This window comes from Platichthys flesus, chromosome 6 (genome assembly GCF_949316205.1).
Source record: "Platichthys flesus chromosome 6, fPlaFle2.1, whole genome shotgun sequence".
NCBI classification, from domain to species: domain Eukaryota; kingdom Metazoa; phylum Chordata; class Actinopteri; order Pleuronectiformes; family Pleuronectidae; genus Platichthys; species Platichthys flesus.
Window position 1 is genome coordinate 8,038,620 of NC_084950.1, and position 26,805 is coordinate 8,065,424.

The window sequence follows — 26,805 nt, forward strand, 5'->3', positions numbered from 1 at the left end:
GCGCATTCGGTTGCAGAGGGACATGTGGCAAACTGTCCTGGCATCACGGCTTCTGCTGTTATGATTAGTGCGACAGTTTACCTACAAGACTTGATATTAAAGACACGGGAGCCCTGCGGCCTTGTGAGCATTTCAGAGGCCTGACAAACTATTTAGTTATGTAACCATAAAGTTCCTTGTATGTTCTTCCTGTCAGTGGAAGGAGTTCCCTCTCCTACTCTTAACACTAGAGGACAACTGATTGCAGAACATTGTGGACTCGCCCCATCTTAGTCTAAGTATGTTCTGTCTCTCTTTATCTTAAGACAAATTGTTTTGTTCTGTGATTTCGGACTTAAAGAAAAAACCTCCCTGGCACCGAGCGTCTGCGCAACACTTGTGTCCTCCACCCCTTTCCTGTTTGTTTACCCAGGAGAGTAAATATGCTGGCTGTCACACAGAGTGACGTGAAGTTTCCCTGGCGCCCTGGCTAACCCCACACTGAAACCCTGTGGATTTCTCTAAATACTCTTCATCTGCTGACGCTCGCCAGGTAACATCCCGAGGCATAGAGCAAGCTCTCTTTCAATTTCAATATACAGTAAATAAATATATATATATAAAACTCTTTCAAAGCAATAGAAATATGGATGTTTTGTTTTAGAATCTTCTTCCACCTTCTGCCGATGCTGCTAAGCCTTAAGCAGACACACACGAGACGGCCAGTTGAGATGTGATGATTAATTATGTGCAATTGGATTATACTGAGAAGATTTAGAGCTGTCTGGCTTGGCAGGAGTTAGATAAGCTTCAAATCCTTGTTTCGTTCTCACTGTCTGGATGAGAGCAGGCCCCCGGTGCAAGACAAGGGGGACACCACACTATACACACACACACAAAATATAAAAATAGTCTTTCCCTCTGCATGTTCCATGAAATGCTGCATTCACTGTCGGTTAACAGAAGGGTCAGAAAGAATATAAGATACATTTCAGAGAAATCATTGGACTACACAAGGATCCTTTACGTCCAATGTTTTATTTTCAGCAGACATCAATGTTTCATATGTTATTTCCATTTTTATGTATATTTCCGTGTAATTTACAGTTCTCCTACTTGCAAAGTGGAACGTGCCCGGCCTCACCCACACCTCATATCTGAACTCCGGAGGACTACAATCTCACAAACGAGACATTAACAGATTACGCTGGTGATTCAGGACGCAACACTGAAGGAATTATTATTTGCTCACACAATGGCGCTCCACATAAACCCCATCTGAACCGACTTAATGGCTTTTTTTTTGCTTATTGTTTTTGAACGTTCGACCACTTTTGACGGCCACTAATCAATAAGTGTTTAGAACAGGCTGCGGGTGTCTGGCACACAGCCTCCTTCATGTGGATGAGAGTGAGCATCTGCACATCCACATCACTGTGGGATGATGAATGAGGCCACAAGTTAATGAGTCTGACATACTGCACTTATCTATTCCTCTGTGTCACCGTGACTCATGGGACACTGGTGAAATGAAAGAAGCGCGCTGACACCAGGAAATGCATTACACGGTGAAACAAAATACACAATATCACAGAAACTTTACTATTTCTTACAAACATAAACAAGGAATCTCATTTCTTTACTTGAGAGCTCGAATTTGAGCTTTCATACATCTCAGTGTAAATAGATAGAAAAGAAATTGAGGAAATATTACTTTATTAATAAACACATTCAAACCAGACTCTATATAGTTAAGTAACTTGTCAGCTATTAGAACTTCCGGTTCTGTGGTTCTCTTGTTTTAAAAAAAAAACAACAACCTCAGATGAAAACTGAAACTCAAATATAACACTCACCAATAACCTCCACAGTAGCAGAGGCATTACCAGAAGTCAACTCCTGGAGGAGAAAATGCAAAAGGCTACTGGCCCTAAAATAAGGTACAGCGTGTGATAGGAGGAAGTACAGTACACACACACACATATGAAGTCATGTAGAACAGGCCTCTGTCCCAGGGACGTGTCCACGGGAGGTTGGTGGTGGTGGTGGTGGTGGGGGGGGGGGGGGGGACTGGTTGAGAAGTGCTCCCAAAACCAGGTTAGCCGCTGTCACACGCACAGTGGAACTGGAAACGGGCACAATGTGCGTTAGTCAGTGGCTCACCTGCTTTCAGATGGTTTCTGACAGATGCGTGAAGGCGCACAATCTGTGGAGGAACACGGACAAAGGCTGTGAGACACAATCAGAGAATAAAAGACCGGAGGTGCGGTGGGAAATATCACAATATATAACATCAATCTATAAGGAAATGTACAAAATCGAATATGAATAAATGTGAATTGAATAAATGAAATCCTCCTGGTGTCCACCACTGTTACAAACTGTTCCTCAGAATTATTTATCACGGCTGTCTCCCACTCCACGACGTGTGGATTCTCACTGTCGATTTACAACCAAAAACGCTTTCATTTCAATTAATAAAAAAAAGTTAAAACACAATCAGTTATTTGACATGTGTGGAAAAACAAATAGAGAAATAAAAAATAGCCAACACGTGTGATTTACAGTATGTGGCCTGGTCCATCTCCACCATATAGAATAAAGAGGCAGATAAAGGGAGCTACTTACCCCCGCCAAGTTTTCTTTTTGCAATAATTTAGAAAAGACATATTTCATGTCCGCTCGCGGGAGATTGTCTGTTAAATATCCCAGCACCCAGACACTTTGTTTTCCCAGGAGCAGCATGGGCTTGTTTAAAGTTAGGTGCACGATAAGAATATATAGTGTCCACCACCGACGCTGAAGTTCGGTCCACTTGCACTAACCCCTTCCCTGCCTACTCCCCTGCATCTGCAACCCCACCTGCTTATGCAAAGTGAGAGGGGGAAGTGGCAGTTCAGGCAGCCAATGGGAAGCCGAGCCGGAGCAGAGAGCCACGCCTGCTGGATGTGATAAGCGAATGGGAGTGCGATGAAGGCGAGGCTTGTGTAGTCAGCATGTTAGGTTGAATGTGGGAGTTGAAGTTGGGGTGCGGCGCGTTCATTTCTGCACGTCGTACATTAGGAAGAAACCATTCCGCCGTAAACTGTTTCCTGTCCCCAGTCGCTTTGCAATGAACGCGTCCCCCCCACGCGGGTCTCATCCGCCATGAATTGTCGCCCCGTGGTGCCACAGCTGCGGCCGGAGGAGGGTGAGGGGCTCCGGGGGCCCGCGCGGACCAGAGGACGCCCCCCCTACACCTCCAGCGTGGAGTGGTTGAACTCTGTGTACAGTGTTGCCATGAGCCGAGTGTGGCTGTGCACGTACAGAGGATGCAGCATGACAGTGTGATCTGATGATGAGGAGGAGGAGGAGGAGCACTGATTTATTTACGAGCTCCTCATATTAGTCACTAATTCAGATGAATTAAGTTCAAGCCTCACTTTCAATTCAATATGCTGATCAATAACAAGATAAGACTTTAATGATCTAGAAGGAAATTCTTGAGCCAGCTTCTTCCAAGATTAAAGTAACATAAGAATATAATAAAGTGAAAACAAATCTAACACAAAATAAATAAGTATAAGTGTATTGAAAATTTAATAAAAATATATGGTTTATACCGAGTAATGCAGAACTAGAGCCTATAAGAGTAAATATCAACAGAAATTAGATTAATAAAAGGAAGTTACATGAGACAGAGGAAATAATAAATGTGACAGTAAGTAGAAAAGGAAATTGTATATGGAAAATTGCACAGAATTATGAATATTGCACACGGACGTTTAAAAACAGCCCAGAGACACATTTACAGTTAAACTATATCAAAGTGTAAAGTATCAAATAAAAGAGGTGGAAGAAATTAAAAGGATAAATCCGTTTGTAAGTTTAAAAATAGGTTGAATGAGAAAAATAATAGAAATTAAATAGATTCAACTGTGTAAAAATATAATTTATAATACAGAATAAAATACAATGATGGCATGACGTGATGAATTAGCTTAGTTAAAGAAATGTGTCCAGAAAATCTCCATCACTCAATTAAATTATATAAATAATGCCTCGTATATTACAGTTTTCCTATCAACACACTTCAGTTTCATCATGTTAATTACAATGAAACACGTTTTCCTTTCAAATAAAGCCATACACATAAATAACTGATTGACCCCATTTCCCCAAGTCGGCTGGAACAAAATGTTCTCTCTTTGTTCTCTTGATATTTTCCAACTTGTCTTCAGGTTCGGACCAGCCTATCTTCCCCTCACCATTTGTATTTTTGTAAATGTCTACGCCCAGTGGGATTATTCTTGGCCAGGATACACATAACCTCTTGACAAAAAAGAAACAAATCAGGATCACATTGTGTTACGTAACACTTTATTGTGATGGTTAAAGCTGACACTAGGGGGCGACAGTGGGGGTTCATTTCTGTATGGCATGCCTGTGGTTTAGTGACGGTATCTCAACACCCAGGGAATACGTGTTGTACTGGTAATAATATTTAGGTTCAAGTAATAGGACTTTCAAAAAATACCATTTTAACAATAAATGAATGGTCAACTACTAATGTCAAATAAAACCTTGGAAACAAGTGATAGTAAATAAACAGAAGTTATTTCTCATTAATTCCTGCCTCTATAAGTTTTAGAGCATAAGATCTTCCGTCAATTTACCTTTTTTTGATGCCGTAAGTCAGTTGTGTAAAGGTATAGTTGTGTTTTAAGACAGTATAGAAAGTTGTGCAGATACAGATTCAAATTAGACCGTGGTGTGTTTGTCAGTACAGGGCTAGCTGGTGTGAGTAAATGTCAAAGTGATCTCCTGGGATTTAAACACACTTCTGCCGTTTTTTTCAACCAGATTTGTGCAAAAAAAGTGGTTGGAACTGCTCTCATATAACAACTGGGGTTTGAAGAAAGGCATAAGATGCACAACTCGCTGAATAAGGAACCCAGAACAGAAATGTGAGGCTGCAGTGGGCACAGGTTCACAAATAATCGACAGTTACAATCTGAATTTGATGTCAACAACCTTAATCCATGGAGCCAACCTGCCTTGTGTCAACAGTGCAGGCAGCTGTGGTGCAACGTTGAAGGGAGCCAGGTCACCTTCCTTAATGTTATCATGTTATGGTTAGAGATAGGTATGAATTTGTCATGGTTAAGTTTGGAGATAAGGTTTTGGTCCATTTGTCCACAATGAAATGAAAGTCAATGCATTTGCTAGTGTTCCAAGAATTACTCATGTTGTGAGGACCTACATGTGTCAATGCAGTCACACTGAGGCGGCTGTGGCTGAAGAGATAACACAGGCCGAATCCCCCATCTGTGTGTGTCTGTGAATGTATGTTTGTGTGTGTCTATGTGTGCATGTATGTGTGTGTATGTGTGTCTGTGTGTGTGTTTGTTTGATTATTGAATAAATCCCTATAATTGAAGTAATATCTACTTTTATCTTGTGTTTACACGTGTATCACAATGTTCACCTAATGATTTAATTGAACAACATTTTGAATAAACCAACAAACACACACACATGTCTGATCTGAAACAAATGGACACTGTCTCTTTTAGAGTCACGCTCTTCGGGATCACTCGGCCTTTTCCGTGTCAGTCCAGCCGGTGGTGTCACTCAACCACGGTGGAGACTTCATATCACTACACACACCTCACTCTGCACCAGGGTAGGTCTGAAACCACTGTCCATTCACCCAGTGGGACCCAGTAAGGAACTGGGGGGTTTTAAACTCGGTGTTAATGCTCCACGCTGCGGTTTTTTTGCACAGAAGCCGAACGAGCGTGTAGTTAGTGGACGGTCGCTAATTTTAGCTGTTCCCGAGGAGGGGCTAAGCTAACGTGCTACATCGATGCGACTAGCTAGCGTCGTTTGTTCAGTGAAAGCGAGGCTTCAGGTCAGTGCCACGTTCCCGTGAGTTCACATGGGCGTCGTGTGGACATGTGGGCTCAGACTCAACACAAATGTCACACAGGACACGACGTTATTGATCTGTTTGGTGGCGACTTGTCCTCTTTGTTTACAAATGTAGCATTAGCACGTTCTGCAGGTTAGCTAACTTGTGTCAGGCACCGATGTCCTGTTCGTCGGCAAACAAAGGAAAAGTAGCTTATAATGCTGTGCTTTGTACTTTATTTACTACCCACAAGCTTTGCAGTGTCGCTGGTAGTTGGTAGGAAAATGATAATTTGTCTGATCACTGTGGATTTAAGCAGAACCCCCATAGATCAAGAGTACATGCCTGCTTATCACCTTTCCCCTTATCTGTCCCCTCCTCTGTCGTTGGCTTCTAAACTACCATTGCACTTCATTATTACTCAGACATTATCCCCCAAGTTTGCACATAAGAGAAAACGCTTTTTAAACACTATCTGCAAATCTGTTGTTACTATTGCAGAGACTATTTCAGAGAACAGCTGCCCAGGGATTTGACGTGCAGGACTTTCCGATGATCAACCATGGATGAGGACGACAGCCAAGATGATTTGATCAATCAAAACGCGTCCAGCAGCAAAGGGAGACATGCTGCATTGTGGGCCATCTCAGGTAGCTTGTGTGATATGTTTGTGTTTCAAACAAACATTGGCGGATGACTGTTTTCACCAAACTGCATAAAATACGTGACCTCTGTATTGCAATTCCCCCCCCCCCTTTCCCCAGATGACTCGGATGAAGAGGAGTCTGAAGATGGAGAATCTGACAGTGGTGATGAGGAGAATCACCACCCTGATGGAGAGGAGGAGGAGGAGGATGATGATGATGATGAGGAGGAGGAAGAAGAAGAAGAAGGGAATGAGGAGGAGGGAGGTAAGACGGCTGTAATCAACATAGACATGATTTGATTGTTATATTTCTGAGTGTAGAAGACCTTAAATGCTGCTCTGTCCAATGTTATGGCGTGTGATGTCCATATTTAACATAACAAGAGTTTCATATAATGATGTCAAGTTATTTATTAAACATCTTGCTGCAGATTTTTATTCTGGTAAAAAATGGTGTACACTTTATTTTAGGGCTGCTAACTTGTTGCTGTCTGTTATTTAGCAATCTGTGGTTTTTCTGTTTATCTGAATGTGGACAAGTCTGAGTTATGCAATACACTACACACTTTACGACGATACCATCTGCCCACCACTTTGGGTTACGCAGCAATGTTGTCTTTAGATATTGTCCGTATTGTGGATTTTTCTTTGAGATTTCTATCCACTTTTGTCAGATGAAGAGGACGAAGATATTAAGGCAGAGGATGGCGCTCTAGGAGGAACCTGTGTTGACCTGGCAGAGACGAGCTCAGATGAGGACGCAGATAAATGTCCCATCTGCCTTAACTCGTTCAGCAGCCAACCTGTGGCGACACCAGAGAGCTGTGAGCACTACTTCTGCCTGGACTGCATCCTTGAATGGACCAAGGTGGGTGTGACTTCATGTTGCTGTTACACACTTCCCCCTTAATATTTACATTATCATCCATGGCAGAGGAAGCAGAGTAACTCAGTTGTGTTTTTGTTTCCCACTATTTAGAACGCAAACTCCTGTCCTGTTGACCGTCTCACCTTCAATAACATATACCTAAGAAAATGCTTTGGAGGCAAAGTGAAGAAAATTGTGAGTTTCTTTTTAACCCCCGTTAACTCTGTATACATTCATATTATGTAAACCAATTGCCTACATGGGTTTTAAGTGATCGCTGTTTTCATTTAGATCACAGTGCAAAAGCCTGTGAAGGAAGGTGTAGAAGAAACGGTCGATGTGGATCTGGAGCAGACCAATTGTGAGGTGTGTGGGGGCAGTGACCGCGAGGACCGCCTATTGCTCTGTGATGGTTGCGATGCTGGGTGAGATTAATTAATTGATTTAATATTGTTGTAAAGAAATATATCCAAGTATCAACACAACAGTCAGTTTTACCCTGTTTTAGATCCTTAACAACCCCGGTGGGAGAGTTCTTGTGGTGAACACATTTTAAGACTTTTCTTATCACAGGTATCACATGGAGTGTCTCACACCACCTCTGGCCTCTGTACCTGTAGAAGAATGGTTCTGTCCTGAATGTGAAGCCAACAATCGTCACACAAGTAAATCTCCAAGTTATTTACCTTCTTATGTTCATACTTGGACAAACAATACTTTGCACTTGGGCGACATATTGTCCTTAACAGACTCTTTATATGGTTAACTTTCTTTAAAAATATACTTACACATATCAAAACAAAGCCAAAAGACATTGACTCTTTCTAAAAGCTTAATATTAACCTTTTCATTATATTTAAAGTGACACTATCATAAGCATCCTTTAAAAATAAGACATTTATTTCTTCTGATTCAGGGGATTCAGTTGTGGAAGTTAGTGATACAGAAAGCCTGCCCTCTACCGCCCAGCCTGCCACCAGCCGCCACCATCCCCGCGCCGCAGGTCCCACCAGAGCGATCGCCAGAACCCAGCAGAGCGAGAGGGTTCGAGCCAGTGTCAACCGATATCGCATCACACAGGCACGCACGTCACAGGTTTGGCATGAGGCGTGATGCTTCCGTCTTGGCTTATTTACATAACCTACTACCACAGCAAATGCAGAAGACTGTATCTCACTGAAATGTTTTGATTCTCAAATGTTTGTTGTGTAGATTAACTGACATGAGTCATTGTAATGACATATAATGGCATGTGCTTTTGACAGTTTTATTTGACTGGTGTTTGAAATGCATCAAGGAATTGTGTGTGTGTGTTAAGTAGTTTACTCAGCAGTGAACCAGTGGAGTAATGCAACATTTTGTCTTACCAGTTGGCTCCCACATATCTTATTCAGTCCACATGGCTGGATGACACGATAAATGCTGTGGTGGCTGGGCTCAACACGGCTGTGTATATACGGGACTTAACACCTCGTGCTCCACCAACACACAGGCGCAGGACTGGTAAGTGAGCGCACATGAAAAACACACAAAGTCAGTAGTAGTGTTAAAATAAACTGAGTCGTTGTGTTCTTGTTATTTGATGAACAGTAAAGCGTAGAAAGGTCGGCAGCAAGAGGACGTCTTCTGCGAAGGGTAAAGGTGCAACTACAGGATTCAGGAGGAAAAAAAGGAGAGGGAGGAGATCAAGAAAAGTGAGTGTGTCAATATCAGTCTTGACATTTAAATTGTATTTGTCAACACAGTTTGTTGATAAATTCCATGTCCGTATTTCTCGACTAGACGGGGAAAAAGACGGCCACTCCCCGAAGCCGTATTGCCAATAATCTTGGAATTGTAAAGACCAAGAAGGGCACTGCGGTTCCTACAGTCTACCAACCCTCAGAGCACACACTAAGCAATATGCGTGCTGACATAGGTGCTGCATCCCTCTCCATCTATGGAGATCCATTTGGCCTGGATCCATTCACAGAACGGTAAGAGGACTTGCTCAGATGTGTGGCCTGAATATCATATTTCAGACTTTATTTTAAAATACTAAATTTTGGATGTTTTTCCCCCGTAATCAAACGAAAGTAAAACCAGTTTACACATTTAAAGTTAGCTTTATTTTAATCATTAATTATCATCTATTACTGCACAAATGTGGATAACGCTAGTGTCTTAAAGTGTTTTGATCTAACCAGGTATATTTTGACTTTTTTCTTTTAACCAGTGAGGAAGAGCAGCAGCAGCAGCAGCACGCCCACGTTTCATCACTGCTTGAGGCCAAGAGACGAGGAATCTCTCGCTCTGCTCTTCGCTCTCACCAGCCTGTAGCTCGACCAATCAGTGCCAGCCTTTCCAGGTAACATCACCTCTACACCATGATGTAAACAGAGGCTCTTTTTTTTTCAAAGCACAGTGTTACCGATAACCTTGATGTTGACTCTGTTTAGTTGAAGCTGACATTATGACAATATCGGGACCTTGAAACTGATGCAGCTAAATGCAATGCAATCTTTTCATTTTATGATTTACACCTGTGATAAAACCAATATGGTACCATACTAAATTCAGGGAACATCCAAATAAAGTAAAAATGTACATAAAGTGAAAATTCAGCACTGCATCACAAGATAACAGTATTTTTGTCTAAATCTACTAAAATGGTGTTTTTAGATCTTACTTTTTTCCCTACTCAAAAAATAATGAAAAGCATCTGCTACTAAGAATGGAAACAAAGTAGCAAATTGCAAGTCATACTCCGGGTCTTCCTGATCAAAATGGTATCAAGCTTGATCAATACTTTGATAATCTAAATTAAAGGTTTGCTATGCTACACCAGGAGAGCAGTGGATGTCCCCCAATCAGGGGGTGTCGTGGAGGCGGCTCCCGTGCCTGACCTGCTTGGCAGTATACTTACAGGACAGAGCATGCTCATGATGGACAGCGCTGACGTTGTGATTCGTAGAGATGGTTCCCTAAAAGCTACCAAGCCAAGTAAGTCTTTGTTGCACATTTTTAAAAGCTGGGGTGAGATATACTTGTCTTGTAGCTGTGTGACTATTTATAAAGCTAGTCACAATAAATCCTGCTGTTCAAACGTTTTTAGATTAAGCTATAATTACTATCATATATAAATATATATTATGTTATATTATATACTATATATATACTGTACTATTTTTATATACTGTAACAATAACAATTCCACTTCTCTGGTTTTCGTTCTGAAAGTATTGTGAGCACTTTACTTGTAAATTGTCCCTTTTGTATGTTTGTAATCTAATGTACGTTTTGTGTTTCCAGTTATGCCATCCACAGTACAGCCAGGTAGCAGCAGCTCAGGAGATGTGACCATCAACCCCGGGATGTCGCCGATCCAAGGAGACATTTCTCCGTCTCCCCACGTTAACGGACACCTACCAGGATCCTCCCACAGCTCTATAAACAGACCTTTGTCCACGACCTCTGTTCGCTCACCCTTGTGTACGCCCCACTCAGCCATCCACACCCAACCCCCTCCCTATTCGGATTTGCCACCTAGAGGTCATCCAGGTTTGCAGCCACCTCGTCCAAACAGACACGCCCCCTCTCCTGGCCACCGGGGAGCAAATGATGGTAGAGCCTCCAGGGAAACCTCCTCCTCGTCCAGCCACACTGCACCCGGCTCAAACTTCAAGGGAACGATTCCATCACAGTCCCAACCTAAAAAAGCAGCTGCAAAGCCAGCGTGGGTCGACGTAGCGGTGCTTCCTCGGATACCAAAAATAAAAAGGGAGAGTAGTGGTGAGACAAATGATGGCAGTAGTCAATGCGGCAGTAATAGAATCAGTAGTACTAACGGGAGTAGCAGCAGTAATGGTTACGGCATGCCTGAAATGGGCATGAACAGCCTCGCTGGGGACAAGAGCAGGCAGCAAAGTGTAGATCAGCAGAAGGGCAGGGTTGATGGTCAGGGCCAGAGGCACAGGTCTGACGGAGCGGGGTCATCAACAGCCTTCTCCAACTCATTTTCCTCCTCTTCCTCCTCCACTGGTTTGCCCACCAGCCAGTCACGGAATCCTTCAGCCTCCTCCTCTTCGTCGTCAGTGAGCTTCCGCATTAGTGGGAACTCTTGGCAATCGAGGCGGCTAAGCGTCACAACACCCTCTACTAGTGGAGGCAGCATGAAAGAACACCGGAGAGAAAAGGAAGATGAAACCAAGAGGAGACAGTTGCGCAGGGATAAGCAGATGCTACTTGCATCGCATACGCTGGTTAACGATGAACAAGACAGTACTAATATCTATGATCCCTTTAATCCCACTCTGTCAGACTCAGGCAGCTCAGACAGTGAAGCTGAGAGCTCAAGGCAGGATAAGAGCTCCCTACATGCCACACATGAGTTCAAGGCTCCCAGTTTAAGAAGAAAGGAGGATGTAATGCCAAATAAGCAGTACCGGGCTCGTGTGAAAACTGAAGAAGAGGAGACTGAGGTCTCACAGGAGGAGCTGAGGAGAGATGATGCTCTGGAAACCACATCACAGGAGGCCGGATGCTCACAGGAATACGTCAAGGTGGAAAAAGAATCAAGATTAGTAGACATTAAGGTGGAGAAACAAACATCATTACTTGACACCAAAGTTAAGAGAGAGCCAGGGCTAGATGATGAGGGGGAAGCAGAAAGGAGTCACAGTGTAACAATGGATTTAAATTCAGACACAGCTGACATCCCAGTACCTGCTCATCGTAGCTTCGATCTTTTAAAGACTGAGAAAGAGATTGTGAAAGAGGAGAGTGAAGGATCTCGACGTGGTGCTTTCCCTAACTGTAGGAAGGATTCATCAGCATCCAGCTCGGCTCCTACCAAGAAGAAACTGACTGAATCCACATCTTGTTCCAAGTCCCCATCAAGAGATCTGGGCCATAAGAGGAAAACCTCCAAAGCTCCAAAAGAGTCTCAGTCTAGCAGCTCAGAGACGGACAAAGGCAGGAGAGGAGACCATCATGCCTCTGGCCAAGGAGGCAGGCAGAAAGAAAAGGAGAAGGATATAGAAAGGAGTTCGAGGAGGTCAAGGTCCAGAGAGAGAAGAAGAGCACGCTCAACCTCACAAAGCTCTCAGTCCAACTCCCCTGATAAGAGCAGCAGAAAGAAACGGCGATCCCGGTCGCATTCCAAAGACAGGCAGCGATCTAGGTAAATATGTTGTCCAATATTTATTTTGGTCATTTATTTAACATTAAGACCTTTTGTTGACCAATTTGTTTTGTCACCTACAGATTTTATCTTTAAATGTTGATTTATTTTTTAAATTTTTTACCAGGTCTGTTTCCAGCTCGAGTAGCAGAGAGCGTTCAAGGAGGAAGAAGCAAAAGAGCAAGGGAAAAATTGTGGACAGAGAAGTAGACCACAAGAGAGGACATGTTTCAAAGGACAAGAGACCCGGTCGGTCACGGTCCAAGTCGCGTTCCAGATCTAGATCCTTATCAAGATTGAAGGACGAAAGACGGGGCTTGTCTCGTTCAAAATCGCGCTCAAGATCCAGGGAAAGGAGGAAAGATCCTACAAGACAGCAACAACCATCTCAATCCTCAAGAGACAAAGTGGGGTCACGATCCAAAGACAAAAGGAGACCCAGGTCTAGATCGAGCTCAAAAGAGAGAATGACAGACGAAGGATCGAGCTCAAAACAGAGGAAGAAAGTAGAAGGCTCATCATCCAAGAATTCACAGAAGAAATCGGGGTCCTCTGTCTCATCCTCTAAAAACAAGAAGCAGATACAAGACAAGAGAAAAGAGAAGGATGTCATTCAAAATTCGCTCAAAGAGGAGAAAAAAACAAAAAGGAGTAAAAAGGAGTTCCCCTCCTCGATTTCCACATCTGAAGTTAAAAAGGAAGTCAAAGACCTCAGGGCAGACAGCGAAGCCCCAACCGCGGAAATGACAAAAGAAGTAATGGTTGTGAAAGAAATTAAGAAAGAAAAACGATCTCTATCTCTTGATATGTTTGAAGATGCTCCTCTCGCCAAATCAATTAAGAAAGAAGAAATCGACTCTTGGTCTTTGTCAGAAACCAAAGACATAAAAAAGGAAGGGATGGAAGAAGACCTCAGCCAGACTCCTATGTGTGGAATAAAGACTGAGACTCGTCAAATCACAATTAAATCAGAGCCAAGTTCCCCTAAAGTGTGCCACCTCGCCTCATTTTCTACATTGACAGCACCTGTCACAGAAGACGCTCACCAGGGTGCAGCCTCTCCTGAGTTAATGACCTCAGAGGAACAACCAAACGCTGCAGGGCCGACTCTCTCTGTGAAGCAGGAAGTTCTGCAACCCTCTGACTCTGATGACGACTTCAATGTCGACGTGATGCTTGACAACCTGGACTTTGTGAAGTCCGAGCGCACAGAGGGAGGCGACGGTGTTGTCAAAGAGGAGAAGGAAGACGAGGAGGGGAAGAAAGAGGGAGAGCAGGTAGCTGCTGTGGTTGGAGCCAAATCTAAGGCTCCAGTGAAGAGGGTCACCTGGAACATACAGGAGCCTGAGGGGCCCCAACCAGAGAAATCTGCAAGCAGTAAGTGTTGCTGCTAGATCCCCCCCCCCCCACATCACCTCTGATCAGCTGTTCACATTGGATCAATAGATCAAGTTCATAAAAGATATTCAGTATTTTAATGTCCAACAAGAATCGATTTTTAAATGTGTTTTCTAACTGGTTCCCAGAATTCCAGCTAAATTTCTTTTTTTATTCTTTCTTTCACAGAGTTGGCTCTTTATAAATTGAAGCTGAAGCAGGAAGGAGCTCGAAGACCGTCCTCCACGGTCCAGAAATCCAGTCAGGTAAGACTGATCCACATGTCCCTGCAGAGTTGAATCTGTTTTCTTGAAATACTCCAAGAAAGCATGTAATGTGAATAATGACCAGATGGGGGCAGTGGTTGTCTAGAAGTACTTTGTATTGTCTATCCAAAGTCACACTGTTGAAACTGATACTGAAGCATTTTCAGGTTAAACGAAAGTGAAAGCCTCACTGTGGGCTTCCTCTCAGATTACATTGAATCACTCTCTTTTCCACAAGAACTCTTCAATACAACATCTACAAACGTAACACGCCTGTATAAGATGTATACAATTAGTAATTTGTTATTTGTGTATGTTATGTATGTCTGACACACATTTTTGTGTCATATTCTTTTATGTATATGACTAACTCAATACAATATGAAGCTTGTATGCAGTTGAAATATTAAAAGTCTGACCACAGGCTCGGTCCATTTTAATCCTCATCATCTTGGCTGTTATGGTAGCTGCGGTTGGGGACTGGGCCAGGTTGAATCTATCAGAGTCTTCAAATCAATTCTTGTGACAAACAAACTATTGCTTTTAGAGCTTGTTTCTTTAAAAGCAATTGATGTGCTCTATCGTACCTAAATGCCTAAAGAATCCCATATGACATCACACATAATAGCTGCATGATGATTGGTTGATTCACTGAGTGAACAGCAACGTTTTTCCTGACCTTTAAATGATTTTGTTAAATTTCCATGTAAGACCATTTTTTCAGTTCTGTTTATTACAGGATTTGATTCTTTCGTGTCTTGTGTGTATAAACTTAATATATTTGAGTTTTGGACTAATAAAACAAACTATCTGGACTTAACTCAACAAAGCCATTGATTGAGAGATACATTTTCAGTTTAGTTTATGATGAAAATATTTGTTAGTTGTGTCCATAAGGTAATCTTCCTTATTATCTCTTTTGACTTTTAAAGGACGTCACCGGTGAGTCCTCCAAAAAAGGTGCCGGCGCTCCGCTTGGAACTTCCTCTAGATCTGGTGGCCTAAATCCAGTGGGACTATCAGTGACTGGACAAGAGGACGAAGAGGAAGGAGACGTGTCGAGGAAAGATAAGGTGAATATCCATTATAAATTATTTACTTTTTAACTGAATGTTTGTGGTAATAATGATTTTAAAACTCACATTAAGAAGTGCTTCATTCCCAAAATCAATCCTCTCTGTAGAAAATACTGTTGTCTCCCTCCTTTTGTTTTTGTTTTGAGATTATTCTTTATTAACAACAATAACATAACTGATGTTTTATTTATCCCAACAGTATTTGAAAAAGTTGCACATGCAGGAGAGAGCTATCGAGGAGGTGAAGCTCGCTATCAAACCTTTCTACCAGAACAGAGACATCAACAAGGATGAGTACAAAGACATTGTACGCAAAGCAGTCCAGAAGGTGGGTGACACATTTATCAACATACCAAAGTGTTGTGACTCATCAACGGCTTAAAGCACTGATACCTATTTTGTTAATAAACCAACAGGTTGTCAGATGACTAAGATGATTTTGTCTAATCACTTTGTGTGCCTGGTCCTCAGGTGTGCCACAGCAAGAGCGGTGAGATCAACCCAGTAAAGGTGGGCAATCTGGTGAAGGCGTACGTGGACAAATACAAACATGCTAGGAAACATAGGAAAGGAGAGGACTCAGGGCAGGAGCCACAGATCTCCGACAGCCCCTGAGGAGTCGTGAACTACAGGCAAGAGCAGCTGCACCCGCCACAATCATGTTGTTCTACATTTAGTGATAACGGGTTGACTTTAGAGTCCCTCACAGCTTCAAGATGGAACAGTGAAATCTCGAACTCTGACTCAAACCACCCATGGGTCTCCTCCTCTTGGACTGTCACTGCCATGAGCTAGACAGTTTAGGTTCTTGCAGCTCAGAAAGTTAATGGGAGTCTCTGGGGTTGTGCCTTAAAGAGGCAAATCACAAAGGACCCTCTCATGGACTGATAATTCAGGTTGCATATCACTGGAAGGGTGCAGTTTAGACTTTGAGGTTTTTATGGTGACAACAGGGGTATTCATCTTTTTTGTTTGTTTGTTAAGAAATGACTTCAAAGTATGCAGTGAATGCATATTTCAAGGTTTTTGTCACATCAAGGAGAGACACTTATGCAATTTTTGTATAAAATTTCAGTAGAGAAATGACACACTTTTAGATTTGGTTGTAAATAATATAGATTTGATATATCCTTGTATGTTCCTTACATCTGTGTTGCCTGCTCCGAATGACTGGACATAACTGGTTCTAGTTTCTAGATCTGATTGTGTTTTTTTTTTGTAATGTATTTAAAAGCCTCTGTTTCCCTGTCTTCCACTTCTCAAATATCCTTGTTGATGTAGTATGTGCACTACAGGGGAATTCTTCCTCAGTGATTTGAAATGAACAATGGAGTCACTCTTCTAAAAAAAAAAAAATTGATTTCTTACGCCCTGAAAAACTGAATGACCTCGTTTTCAACCCCTTGACTAAAATGTTGAGAATTTGGGATTCTTTTATTTCTTTTGTGCCTAATGAGTTAAAGTAGTGTGACAACAATTTTACCATTTCCCTGAATAGGTAGAATTTTATTTGTTTTGGGGCATTCTGTTTTAAAGTCTGCAATGCTTAGTAATGTAGGTTTAACTTTAAAGTAAAAAAAAGGATTATAATACAAACTATATGCCTCCAAAATTTCAATGTTTAGATTTCGTCAAACCGGTAGCTCTCATCTCCACAAACGTGTTAACAACATTAAATTTCTTTGTTTCTTTTTATATATAAAGTTTATTAATACATATGAAGCTAATTTATGGGCATAGTTTTGTGGAATTTGTGAGATCCATTTATTGTCTGTATATAAGAGATCATGGAAAAACTTATAAACCAGAGAATTTTCCATTGTTGGTATGATAGAATAAAGAAAAAAAAGGCCTTTTAGTTTACAAATTTAACAAATAATTTCACTGTTAACCATAAAGTGTTCAATGCAGCCACATGAATGACTGCTTTGTTAGTGTGTCTTCAGATATACATAGCTGCTCTGCATTGCTTCCTTTAAAAACTACTTTGTGTCTGTTCATCATTCTGTTGTCCACACTACTTAGTTTGATTTCTGTAAAGACTTTTAGAGAGGGCGGTTGGACTTTTGTTGCCAGGGACAAATCTAAAGAAACAGGTGCTCATGTTTATCTGAATGTATATTTGTTTTGTTTCTGCATTTACTTGATCACACACGCCATTAAACCATTTATTTGAAATACAAAATGACCAGCAGAGGTATAATAAAAGAAGTGGTTAAAGGTAGAAGTGCAAATCAATTCACCACAGACATGTAAACATATTGCAGTCGGTGGCTGTATGACACAAACAAAATACGACCTCATAAATATGTGACCAGTATCCGCAAATCTTTGAGACTAGATTTACCATCATATTGGTCCTAAGCTCTTCACTACATAGATCTGCTCAATACGAGTAATTAAATAATTCTGAATCATCGAAAACTTTATTCTAAAGCTTAACTTGTTGTCTTTCACTTGAGTAACAGTCCCAGTAATGAAGGAGTCAATTTCCACTCCGTAGTGATAGAAAATATCCGTTTTGTTTTTAACAGTTTGTGGCTAATCAGAACAGAAGAAGAGGCAAGGCAGCAACGTGGAAATACAGCAGATCGATAATGGCAAATTCTGTGACACCAAATAATGATTCTGTTCATTCTTGCTTCTGACGCACATTCAACAAGGCTTTTTCTTTTTACGTCAAAGCTTTTGTTAAGAGCAGGATATCGTGCACCATTTGCGTCCCATAGCATATTGAAGAGTTCCTTGTTCGAGGCCAGTGCTGATGATGTTTCAGATCTAATGCAAGAAGCTCGGCTCCTCATCTATCGGCAGACCGAACACGGAGTTGATGAGATCGTAGAGGCTGTTGTGCGACATCTGTAGGCTGACGTTGGCGCTGTGAAGAGACGAGGCGCCCTCCATCTGGGCCATCTCGTGAAAGTGTCGACAGATCAGAGGAACCACCTACGGGGGCAGAGGGAGAGACTTATTAGCTGAAGTCAAATTACTGGGTTTGAGGTGATGTAGAAGGTTGAAAAGAAAAAATCGGAATGCCGAATCCTCCCACTACATCTCGAGGGAAATTTGTTCTGTAGTTTTATGTGTAATCCTGCAGACAGACAAACAAATGGAGCAGAACTTCCTTTGGAGGTAAAAAAAACATGACAATTCTTACCTTGACAGTGATGAGTTTCTTCTCCAAAGCTTTTCCATCAGGAAACTTCTCTCCGAAGCACATGTTGATGGTGTATTCAGGAGAGCCCCCGTTGTTCTCTTTAAACTTCTTCAGATCTGTGGCAGACAGATATTTCACAGTTTAAACTTAATGCAGATAAAAGTTCTAATACTAGTAACAAGACCTATACCTTTGATTCACATTGAAGACGAACAGGAGATCCACACCTACCATTCACATACTTCTCGAAGCTGAGGAGCTCGACCCTCGTGTTCTGGGGCAGCTTTTTGGGGTCTGGCAGGGCCACACTGGGATCACTGGTGCTGGCGAACACGTGGCACCTGTCCTGCCTCCAGGCGTAGATGCCGGTGTCGCAGACCTCCAGCAGGAGACCCCTCTGGATGCTGTTGAGGATGCGGTTGGTGAATTCGATCTGTTGTGAACAAGGCTGTGATTAGAAGAAGTCCTTTCAACACTAAAACTATTAAAGAGTCCTTGTCTCACGGACGATGAACATCTGTATAATGTATTATCTTCCACTTATTCCACAAACGTCTGTCTGTGGTTGTGTGGGTCGGCAACTGGGTGAAACCAAACCACGGGTCAAAATCAGCGGCAGATACTTTTTTTATGATTTTATGATTTTTATTTCACCATATCAGACTGACGTAAGCCTTTATGGTTGTCCTGGGTATTGATATCCATCATATAATCCCTTCCTGTTTAGCCATTTTTCTTCTAAGTAAAAGTACAATGTTCATTTTGCTGCAGCGCTGATTCATGTTGAACTGAATTTCAGAGCTTTTATTATGAAAACTTGAATGTAACCAACTAGTTGACAGCAATAAAGCCAAATCAGTTTAATTTTATGGAAAACATCTACTATAAAATCACCAGATGAACCACGTAGGATTAACTAACACATTCTAACTTCCCTCTGCAGCGTAGACTGAATATAAAACCATGGCCTCATTCTGAGGGAGCTCCAGGGCATTACCACTGGCCTACGCAAACACATTCCAAACAGGCATGATTAGAAACAGGGCCGGCACCAGTTAGTTTTAAGGAAAAAAAACTGCCCCCTTAGATGATCTCACATTCACCCAACTTCCTCCAGGAAGAGTTCTGACACGGTCTTGAGAGCTGAGGGATTACGTGTTTACATGGAGCCAAATCAGGGTGGTTCTAAATATGTCTCACATTATTACAACCACCCCCTGAAATCAAACTGATCAAAGTTCTTTGAGGACGAGTTATTTCCATGATGTTTTCTGCCCCCCCTCCTAATTAGCAGGTTACATGGTGACGAGGGTGTATCGCACGCAGCACAATTACACATGATCAGTATCCCATACACCTCAGGTCATTCTTTCAATACAGGCTAGCGATGTGAGACATAATCCTGACTATGGTTTCCCACTGTTCCTCAAACCCACACGTAGCTAACCTGCATGTAAACAAGGCATGATTTAAATAAGAGGAATACAGATGATGTGGTTTGTTGGGTAACACTTGATGCTCACAATAACTCTGTTGACTCCAAAGGGAACGTTTAAGTTCCGACTTATTTCTATCCGAACATATATTTAGCCATATGTTGAACTTTTGACTGTTTAAAGTCATTGTCTCACATCATCTCACGACTGTACAAAAAAATGGGATGGTCATTATTAGTCCAAAAGACATTTCAGAGCCTAAAATTCTGCTTCTTTCCAAAGGTAGATTGTCCACAGTTGACCAGCAGAACTACTTGAAAGCACTGTGTAGGACATATTAAAGGTCAATGACGGGGACAGGATAGATTAACTGCAGGAAAATATACTTAATAGACATTAAACTCTTTATATGTCTTTTAAAACTGTTCTTCAGTAGTTGCAGTCCAGCTGATTCAGCCATGTACCTGTTTGTGGTCGAGCAGGCCGTCAGTGGAGGGGAAGCAGAGGAGTTGGCGGTTGGGGCTGGGGGCCTCTTGCTGGTAGTGGAGCTGGAGACATGCGGTGGCCAACGTGACCTTGAGCATTTCTTTTTTCCTGTAGTGGATGGAGACCTCCAGGTCATAGATACTTGGTTGCTGAGCTGAGATGACGACTGGTGCGGGATTTACTGCAAACAACACACAATAAAAGTTCACTTTACAATTTTGAGATTTTTTGTATTTTCTTCCTGAACAGCATTTTGTTTGGGTGGAGGAACGTACCCTCGTAGAAAGACTGTTGATCTGGAAAAGCTTGCGGGTGGTTCTCTGCTGCAACAGTGTAACCTCCAAGGACGGCTGGATCGGGCTGGACGTAGTTCTCCACCCACAGTTGTTCCTCTATGATAGACAGTAAAAAACTGCTTTAACTACATTCAACCTCAATTATAAACCATGTAAAATCATCTCTTAATGAGTCTAATATTATAGATTCATTAAAAGAATTTCCCCTTGCAAAAAGACACTGTACCTATTGGTTGGTTGCCCAGATCCAAGGCCGTGAAATTATTCTCCAGATTGTACTGGTTCTGCAAAACAATACAGAGAGTATTATAATGTCGCCTGCTGAACCCCTTTACAGAGAGAAGTGAAAGTGTGCTCTCAGCAGTACTGCACCTCATGTCCCAGGGGGAAGAACTCCGTGGGAGAGCTGTAGATATCTGGAGTCATGACTGAGTCCTCCTGGGAGTCTTGTTTTGGCAGGTCTGTCTGTCTGTCTGCAAGGAAACAAGGAAGCGTGCTGTTTACACACAAACTCCACAAACGGTTCCACAGCGAAAGCCCCGGGTCGAACAAGCAGCCGCCTTACGGTCGGTGTTCATGATTTGGTAGATCTTGTGGGGGTCGTCTGAGTTCTTGGAGCTGTCCTCTATCATCTTGAAGCGCAACGAGAGGTTGTTGAGGGCGCAGCGGAAGTTGGTTTTCCACCGGGCCTTGTCAGTGGGGAACTCTTGGATTTTACCACTCGCCACTGCCCACGCCTGCGAATCACACAGATCAACACAGTGTTAATACATGTAGGTACTTTTCTTAGCAGTATTTGAAACCCTGAATTACTATTTCAAACGTGTCTGTAATTTTCATAGAGTCTATCCATATAAAAGCTTAAATTACTAGTTACATTACAGATTAGGATTTAATTTAATGACTAATATAATAACATTTGAATGAGTGTTTACACTAATCATTTAAAGGGCACTCCTCAATCCAACTGTGAACTAAAGGACTATATAAAAATCACTTTCACATTGAACGTTGACTTAATGGTATTTACATTATTACGGTCTTGCGTCATAAAAGGTGTATCAACATTTGGAAAAACATCCCCAGTTTCAGTGAAACTTAGGGATCACTCTTCTTAATGAAATTGATCACTGTTTGCCTGCTTTTACTTGTAATAGAGTATTTTTTTTAACGTATATATTTAAAGTGGAGCACTTATATTTTGCTTCCTCTTTGCTTCAGTGCAGGTGCCACTTCTGGTGTTGGTAAGCGGTTATTGCCTCTGTCTCACCAATAAGGACTCTGACAAAAATGAAATGACGCCCTAAGTTTGTATTTTTGGCACAGCATCATATTTTAGAACTTTTCCGGGAAATAACACAGCACCAGTACAGTTGTCAACAAAGCCATTAACACGTTATCTAATCCAGATATAAAAGCTGTACTGCGGTGACAAGTTCCACAGAGGCTGTTAAACTTACCCGAAATATTTGACTGTCCTCATCCTTGCAGTCCTTTCTGGAGTTGTGCTTCCAGGGGACTCTGAACTGGTCATCGGCCACATAGCGCAGACCTGTGTACTGGCCCGTCTGCACCTGCTCTATGAGCCAACTGGCAAACTGGGGCTTGTGGTGGCTGCAAGGGAAAATGACAGATCAGTTCTGTTGTTGTTTTGTCTTTCTAATCACACAAGTAGAGCGACAGGGAGGAAATAGAAAAGTCAGCCCACACAGTGCAGAGCAGTGTTGTTCTCTCTGACTCTTAACCACAAAGACGCCTCTATTGCTAAATGTGCCGTGGCACACTTTGCTACACAGCAGTTTATGTTGCAGTAAACAGAGCTGAACACAAGTACACACACAGCAGGATTTACAAGAAGGAAATGACTCACAATACGTACAAGTCCCTCCCAACATATGAAAACAGACACACATTGATCATGTTTTTCTCTTTACCTTTGCATTTCTCAGGAGATGTCACTCTGGTTTGACTCTGGTTTAAATCCAGCTGTAGATGTGGTTCCCCACTGCGCCCTGTCAGCATTTATAGAAAGCACAGCCTGTGATGTCAGAGGAGGGGGGCGGGCTTCGCGTTCAGCCACACGTCACTGTGTCTGCTGACGACGCCCCCTACAGACCAGATGGCGAGGGTAAAGCTGTGGAATTTCTTCATCTCAGAAATGAAGGAGAGAAACTGAAACTGAGACGTTGATCAGGTTTTCTTGCATCACCACGTCATCATCCGGTTTTCCTCATCCAAGATTAATGTTTTTATCAAATGGTCTTTCCTGACCTGGAGCTCAGGGATTTTTTCAAGTGGCTATTAATGACATAATATATTAAAATATGTTCTTCTTTATTTTGGCGCCATAGACAAAGAATTGTTCAAACCTCGTGTATTGGTAAAACACCTAAAGTAAAGTTGCTGCGCTCAATCTAAGAAACCCCCCCCCCCCCCTTTCTTTAGCAAACCACACAAAGAATCAAATCAGCTTTAACATGACTTCCCCTCCGGAAGCACGACACAAGTACTTAATCAAAGGAAATCAGCACAAATGGAGGAGGTTTTACTAAAAAGAAACCTACTTGAAACGTGAATTTAGAAAAAAAATCTGAGCCCACACACTGAACACGCTCTGTTCTTCTGGAGTGGAGATGAACCTGTCAGTCTCCGGGGGGGGGGGGGGGTTTAATGTAATGTTCCTGAAAGGCATGCCACTGTGCACGTAAGGATCTTATCATCCAAACAAATGTGCAGGCTTAATATTTCACACAACCCATGCACCATGCACAATGTAATGTGGACAAGCAGATCCAGATGTACCATACAACATGCCAGTGAAATACCTCACATCAATTCATGATAGCGTTCAAAGATTCACACTTTCTGTGAACAGTTTCAGTTGACAGCAGACATGTGGTTGAGGAGTAATTGTCCCATCTGCTCTAACCTGACTGATCACTCCCTTCAAGAGAAACCGCACTGTTCCTGTGAACTCGAACAATAGAATCCACCAGTTGCTGAGCTTTCATAAATCTGCAGCGTGTGGGACTTTCAGAGTGAGGATCCTGCAGCTGTGAGCTTGTGGGCGAGAGCAAGACGGGGTTCCCCTCCTCTCAATGATTAAGACTTGCATCACAAGTCTTAGGTCCCTCCAATTAAGACTTCACTTCCTCATACCCCTTCATTTTGAGGGTTCGCTAAACCTAACTGTGAAATATGTTTTTTCTCCTCTGCCTTCTCACAGGGTCTCCTCTGACCTTTCAAACACAGTAACGGTACCAAAAGGTCAGGGTCAGGGAGAAGTGGTTTGTGTTTGCTGACCATGTCCTTATTGCAGACTTAAGGATAGGGGGTGTTCTCTGGCATCATGGTGCAGATGCAGTGGCCTGTCAGAGCTTTAAAAAAATTCACCCATAGCACGCAGTATTAGTTTTTAATAGAGAAGCGATACAGCCTCTAACGGAGCACTTCCCTTTTCCTGAGCACTCGAAGTGCTGAGGGCCCAACATGGCTGCCACGAAGGACGGATGTACACCCCTTATCAAAATACCACACAAACGGTTGACATCCTGTTTTACACCTTCATGCACGATACAAAGGAAATTTCAGTGTCAGGGAAGTACTTTTTTCCCCTTGTATCTGTCCTTTACTTAAGTATATTATTATTATTACCTTTACTCCCCTACGTATACAAGCAAATATCTGCATTTTCAACTTTACTATACAAAGCATTATGTTACATGTTCATATTGTATTTTATATTTTTTAAGTAATCAATGATGAGTCGGAAATTGGTCAATTGATCCTATTAGCATCGGGAGGTAATATTAGAGCCCACCTCCTGCAGTGGCAGCATCACTGGTGTAGAACTGAAATGGATTTGTAAGGTTGACCGTTGCATTAGGGAAGAAGATACACTCTGCAAGTACTTTTACATGAAATACTTTAAGTACATTTAAAAGAAAGCGCTTTGTTACTTTTACCTAAGTAGAAAAGTCAATATGGTACCTTTACTTTGATTTGTCTATTGATTTGTACTTTTACATGAGTATGATTGTTTGAGTACCTCCTCCACCACTGTCTTTGGAATTCTACTTTCTTCTGGTTCATATCTCATCTCTGTCTCTATCTGCTCAACACCCACTCACACACACTCGTAATCACGAGGCATTGCAACATTGTTTAAAAAAAGAAAGCACCTGGCTGTTGTGGGACAGGAGTTTCAGGTTATTTCAAAGAACCTGAGACCTTGTTCAAATAGCCACACCCTGACCTGTATGAATAACACTGTGTCGGGCTTCAACTTAAATCACTGTGTGTGTGTGTGTATGTAAAACACGTATTTGTTGATCTGAAATGTGAAGTTTAATCATTGGTACTGTTTATTATTGTATATTGACATTTTAGGAATAGTGTGTGCAACTTTTGGGAGAATAGAGTGTCATAAGATTTTCCACTATCATAGGGTTTATAAATGTTTGACTGACCACAGACTTCCTGTGGGTTTAAACTTGTGCTTTTTTTCCGAGACGCCATAATCTGGAATAAATTTCACAATGTCCGATGAGTCAGTTCTGGGTCAGGAAGTGAATCCTTCGCCTAAGGGGCTGCAGGTTCCAACAAAAGACTGAATATGAAAATACATTTTTACAAACTTTAGAGTGAACAAGATACAGGGAGTCAGTCGAGTGGTTCAGCATCTTCCAACATATCTGTGACACAATAAGAACACTTGGTCGTCTTGTTATGACAATGACAGCTTCCTCAGATGCCGGCTGAGATGTAGAATCAGGGCAGATGACATTGAACTCTATGGAGTAGTGGAGTGCTTTTAATCAGCGCCCCCTGCTGACAAGATGAGGTTATGGCACCAATGGAGTGTCGCGTGGGGAAATCCTAGAAGATGAAAGTGGGAATTGCCACACAAAGCGTGGTCATTTACATAAACCACACAGGATGATGTTACTCTCTAGAACCTCGAAGAAAGAAGAAATGTGATGATAATGGGATCTTTTCTATGGGAGACTGATGTGTCGTCCTCATAAATTGGTAATTATTTAATAACTTAATTTGTGAACTCGTGTAAATTTAACCTTGATTTAGAAAAAAGTTTTAAAACAGCTTGTCAGAGCTAAAATTAAGAAAAAAAAATGATGATTACAAAACAAAGTTGGCCCTGAATCATAAGCTTCCTCCTGATTATGGTGAAGTCATGAGTTGCACAGCTTTTCTTGTTCTATGGCCCTTGAGGTGGACTAATAGAGTGTGAGCTGTTTGAGTTGGGGAACTTGGTAGTGAGTTCAACTTAAATATATAGCCACTAGTGTTTTAACTTTGCCTCAAATGTTTGGAGAATAAGTCAAGATGAATTACCAAATTATTATTTACTGTGATTTCTCTAAAGGCCTATTATGAAAAGTGAATGATGTAGGAATTTTGCTGTAGAGGCTGAAGGTCTGAAGATCTGATCGTCGAAGTTGTTAATTAACTTTTGAACTCTGGTTTAGTTAGTAAAAAAAGGCAGCAGGCTCAACCCAGTGGAAACCACCAGTTGACAGGGAATCCCCCTCTCGACTGGTTTCAGACGGATCTGCACCAGATGCAGGAGGAAGCATAATTTATTTCGCCACCAGAGGCCGCAAGCGTCCCACTTCTTTTTATCAGGTCTGTCTTCACAACTTATCTCTGCCAGAGTTTACAGACTTTTACCGTGAGCAGTTTCCAAGCACATTTCTCGACAGTGAAATAAAGCAAATTTAACTAGAGAGATAACGACCTTAATGGTGCGATTTAAAGATCCATCGAGAGGATGGTGAGGTGACATTTAACTGTCCGGTCCGATGTGGTGCTGAAATGCTGCGTCCCTGTTCCTGCACCTCGAGTCGGGCTTTGATTTCTCAACGTGGAACAAACACACACTGGAGAAACTTCCCGCACTTACACAACCTCCCAGTTCAGCAGCCTATAGGACTGGACAGACTTATAGAGAGAATGAAAGTGCCAACACAGCGGACCACCTGTGCGCTGAGGTGAGACACGCACGCGAACCTTCAGTCTTTGTCATAAACATGATGTTTCACTTTCAAATGAATCGCGTCCCTTTTCCGGAGCTTCATAATCGCCATGTGATTGTGCGCAGAGACGCGCTCCTGCGGTTCATTTAGTTGTGTGGAGAAGCTGTA

General features: G+C 42.1%; 2 protein-coding genes and 1 long non-coding RNA gene across 3 annotated transcripts; 1 reads left to right on the forward strand and 2 right to left on the reverse strand.

Moving 5' to 3' along the window:
• Window positions 1-1,001: 1,001 nt before the first annotated feature.
• LOC133955808 (uncharacterized) lies at window positions 1,002-2,792 on the reverse strand. The gene is made up of 2 exons (XR_009920904.1): window positions 2,608-2,792; window positions 1,002-2,185 (listed from the first exon to the last, which is right to left on the reverse strand). It is a non-coding gene; the product is annotated as an uncharacterized LOC133955808 (long non-coding RNA).
• Window positions 2,793-5,585: 2,793 nt separating this feature from the next.
• On the forward strand, window positions 5,586-16,959 carry phrf1 (PHD and ring finger domains 1). Its single transcript, XM_062389467.1, has 19 exons — window positions 5,586-5,644; window positions 6,374-6,522; window positions 6,637-6,783; window positions 7,193-7,386; window positions 7,498-7,581; window positions 7,678-7,811; window positions 7,960-8,051; window positions 8,303-8,481; window positions 8,757-8,889; window positions 8,977-9,080; window positions 9,169-9,362; window positions 9,602-9,733; window positions 10,214-10,368; window positions 10,678-12,547; window positions 12,675-13,924; window positions 14,114-14,190; window positions 15,123-15,263; window positions 15,466-15,594; window positions 15,738-16,959. The coding sequence occupies exons 2-19, from the start codon at window positions 6,435-6,437 to the stop codon at window positions 15,879-15,881; spliced, it is 5,247 nt and encodes a 1,748-aa protein (XP_062245451.1). The 5' UTR covers window positions 5,586-5,644; window positions 6,374-6,434; the 3' UTR covers window positions 15,882-16,959.
• Window positions 16,960-17,420: 461 nt separating this feature from the next.
• On the reverse strand, window positions 17,421-22,674 carry irf7 (interferon regulatory factor 7). The gene is made up of 10 exons (XM_062389468.1): window positions 22,576-22,674; window positions 22,102-22,255; window positions 21,207-21,378; window positions 21,014-21,114; window positions 20,868-20,925; window positions 20,621-20,737; window positions 20,324-20,526; window positions 18,655-18,856; window positions 18,424-18,539; window positions 17,421-18,212 (listed from the first exon to the last, which is right to left on the reverse strand). The coding sequence occupies exons 1-10, from the start codon at window positions 22,581-22,583 to the stop codon at window positions 18,045-18,047; spliced, it is 1,299 nt and encodes a 432-aa protein (XP_062245452.1). The 5' UTR covers window positions 22,584-22,674; the 3' UTR covers window positions 17,421-18,044.
• Window positions 22,675-26,805: the final 4,131 nt, after the last annotated feature.

What these genes read in the sequence shown, in the direction of transcription:
- irf7 (XM_062389468.1), bottom strand. An exon ending in AGGACAGTCAAATATTTCGG is followed by an intron (nt 21,379 to 22,101) that starts GTAAGTTTAACA and finishes TGTGATTCGCAG; the next exon opens with GCGTGGGCAGTGGCGAGTGG. An exon ending in TCTTCCCCCTGGGACATGAG is followed by an intron (nt 20,926 to 21,013) that starts GTGCAGTACTGC and finishes ATTGTTTTGCAG; the next exon opens with AACCAGTACAATCTGGAGAA.
- phrf1 (XM_062389467.1), top strand. Translation starts at nt 6,435, where the DNA reads ATGGATGAGGACGACAGCCAAGATGATTTGATCAATCAAAACGCGTCC. An exon ending in GAGGCAAAGTGAAGAAAATT is followed by an intron (nt 7,582 to 7,677) that starts GTGAGTTTCTTT and finishes GTTTTCATTTAG; the next exon opens with ATCACAGTGCAAAAGCCTGT. An exon ending in CCTAAAAGCTACCAAGCCAA is followed by an intron (nt 10,369 to 10,677) that starts GTAAGTCTTTGT and finishes TTGTGTTTCCAG; the next exon opens with TTATGCCATCCACAGTACAG.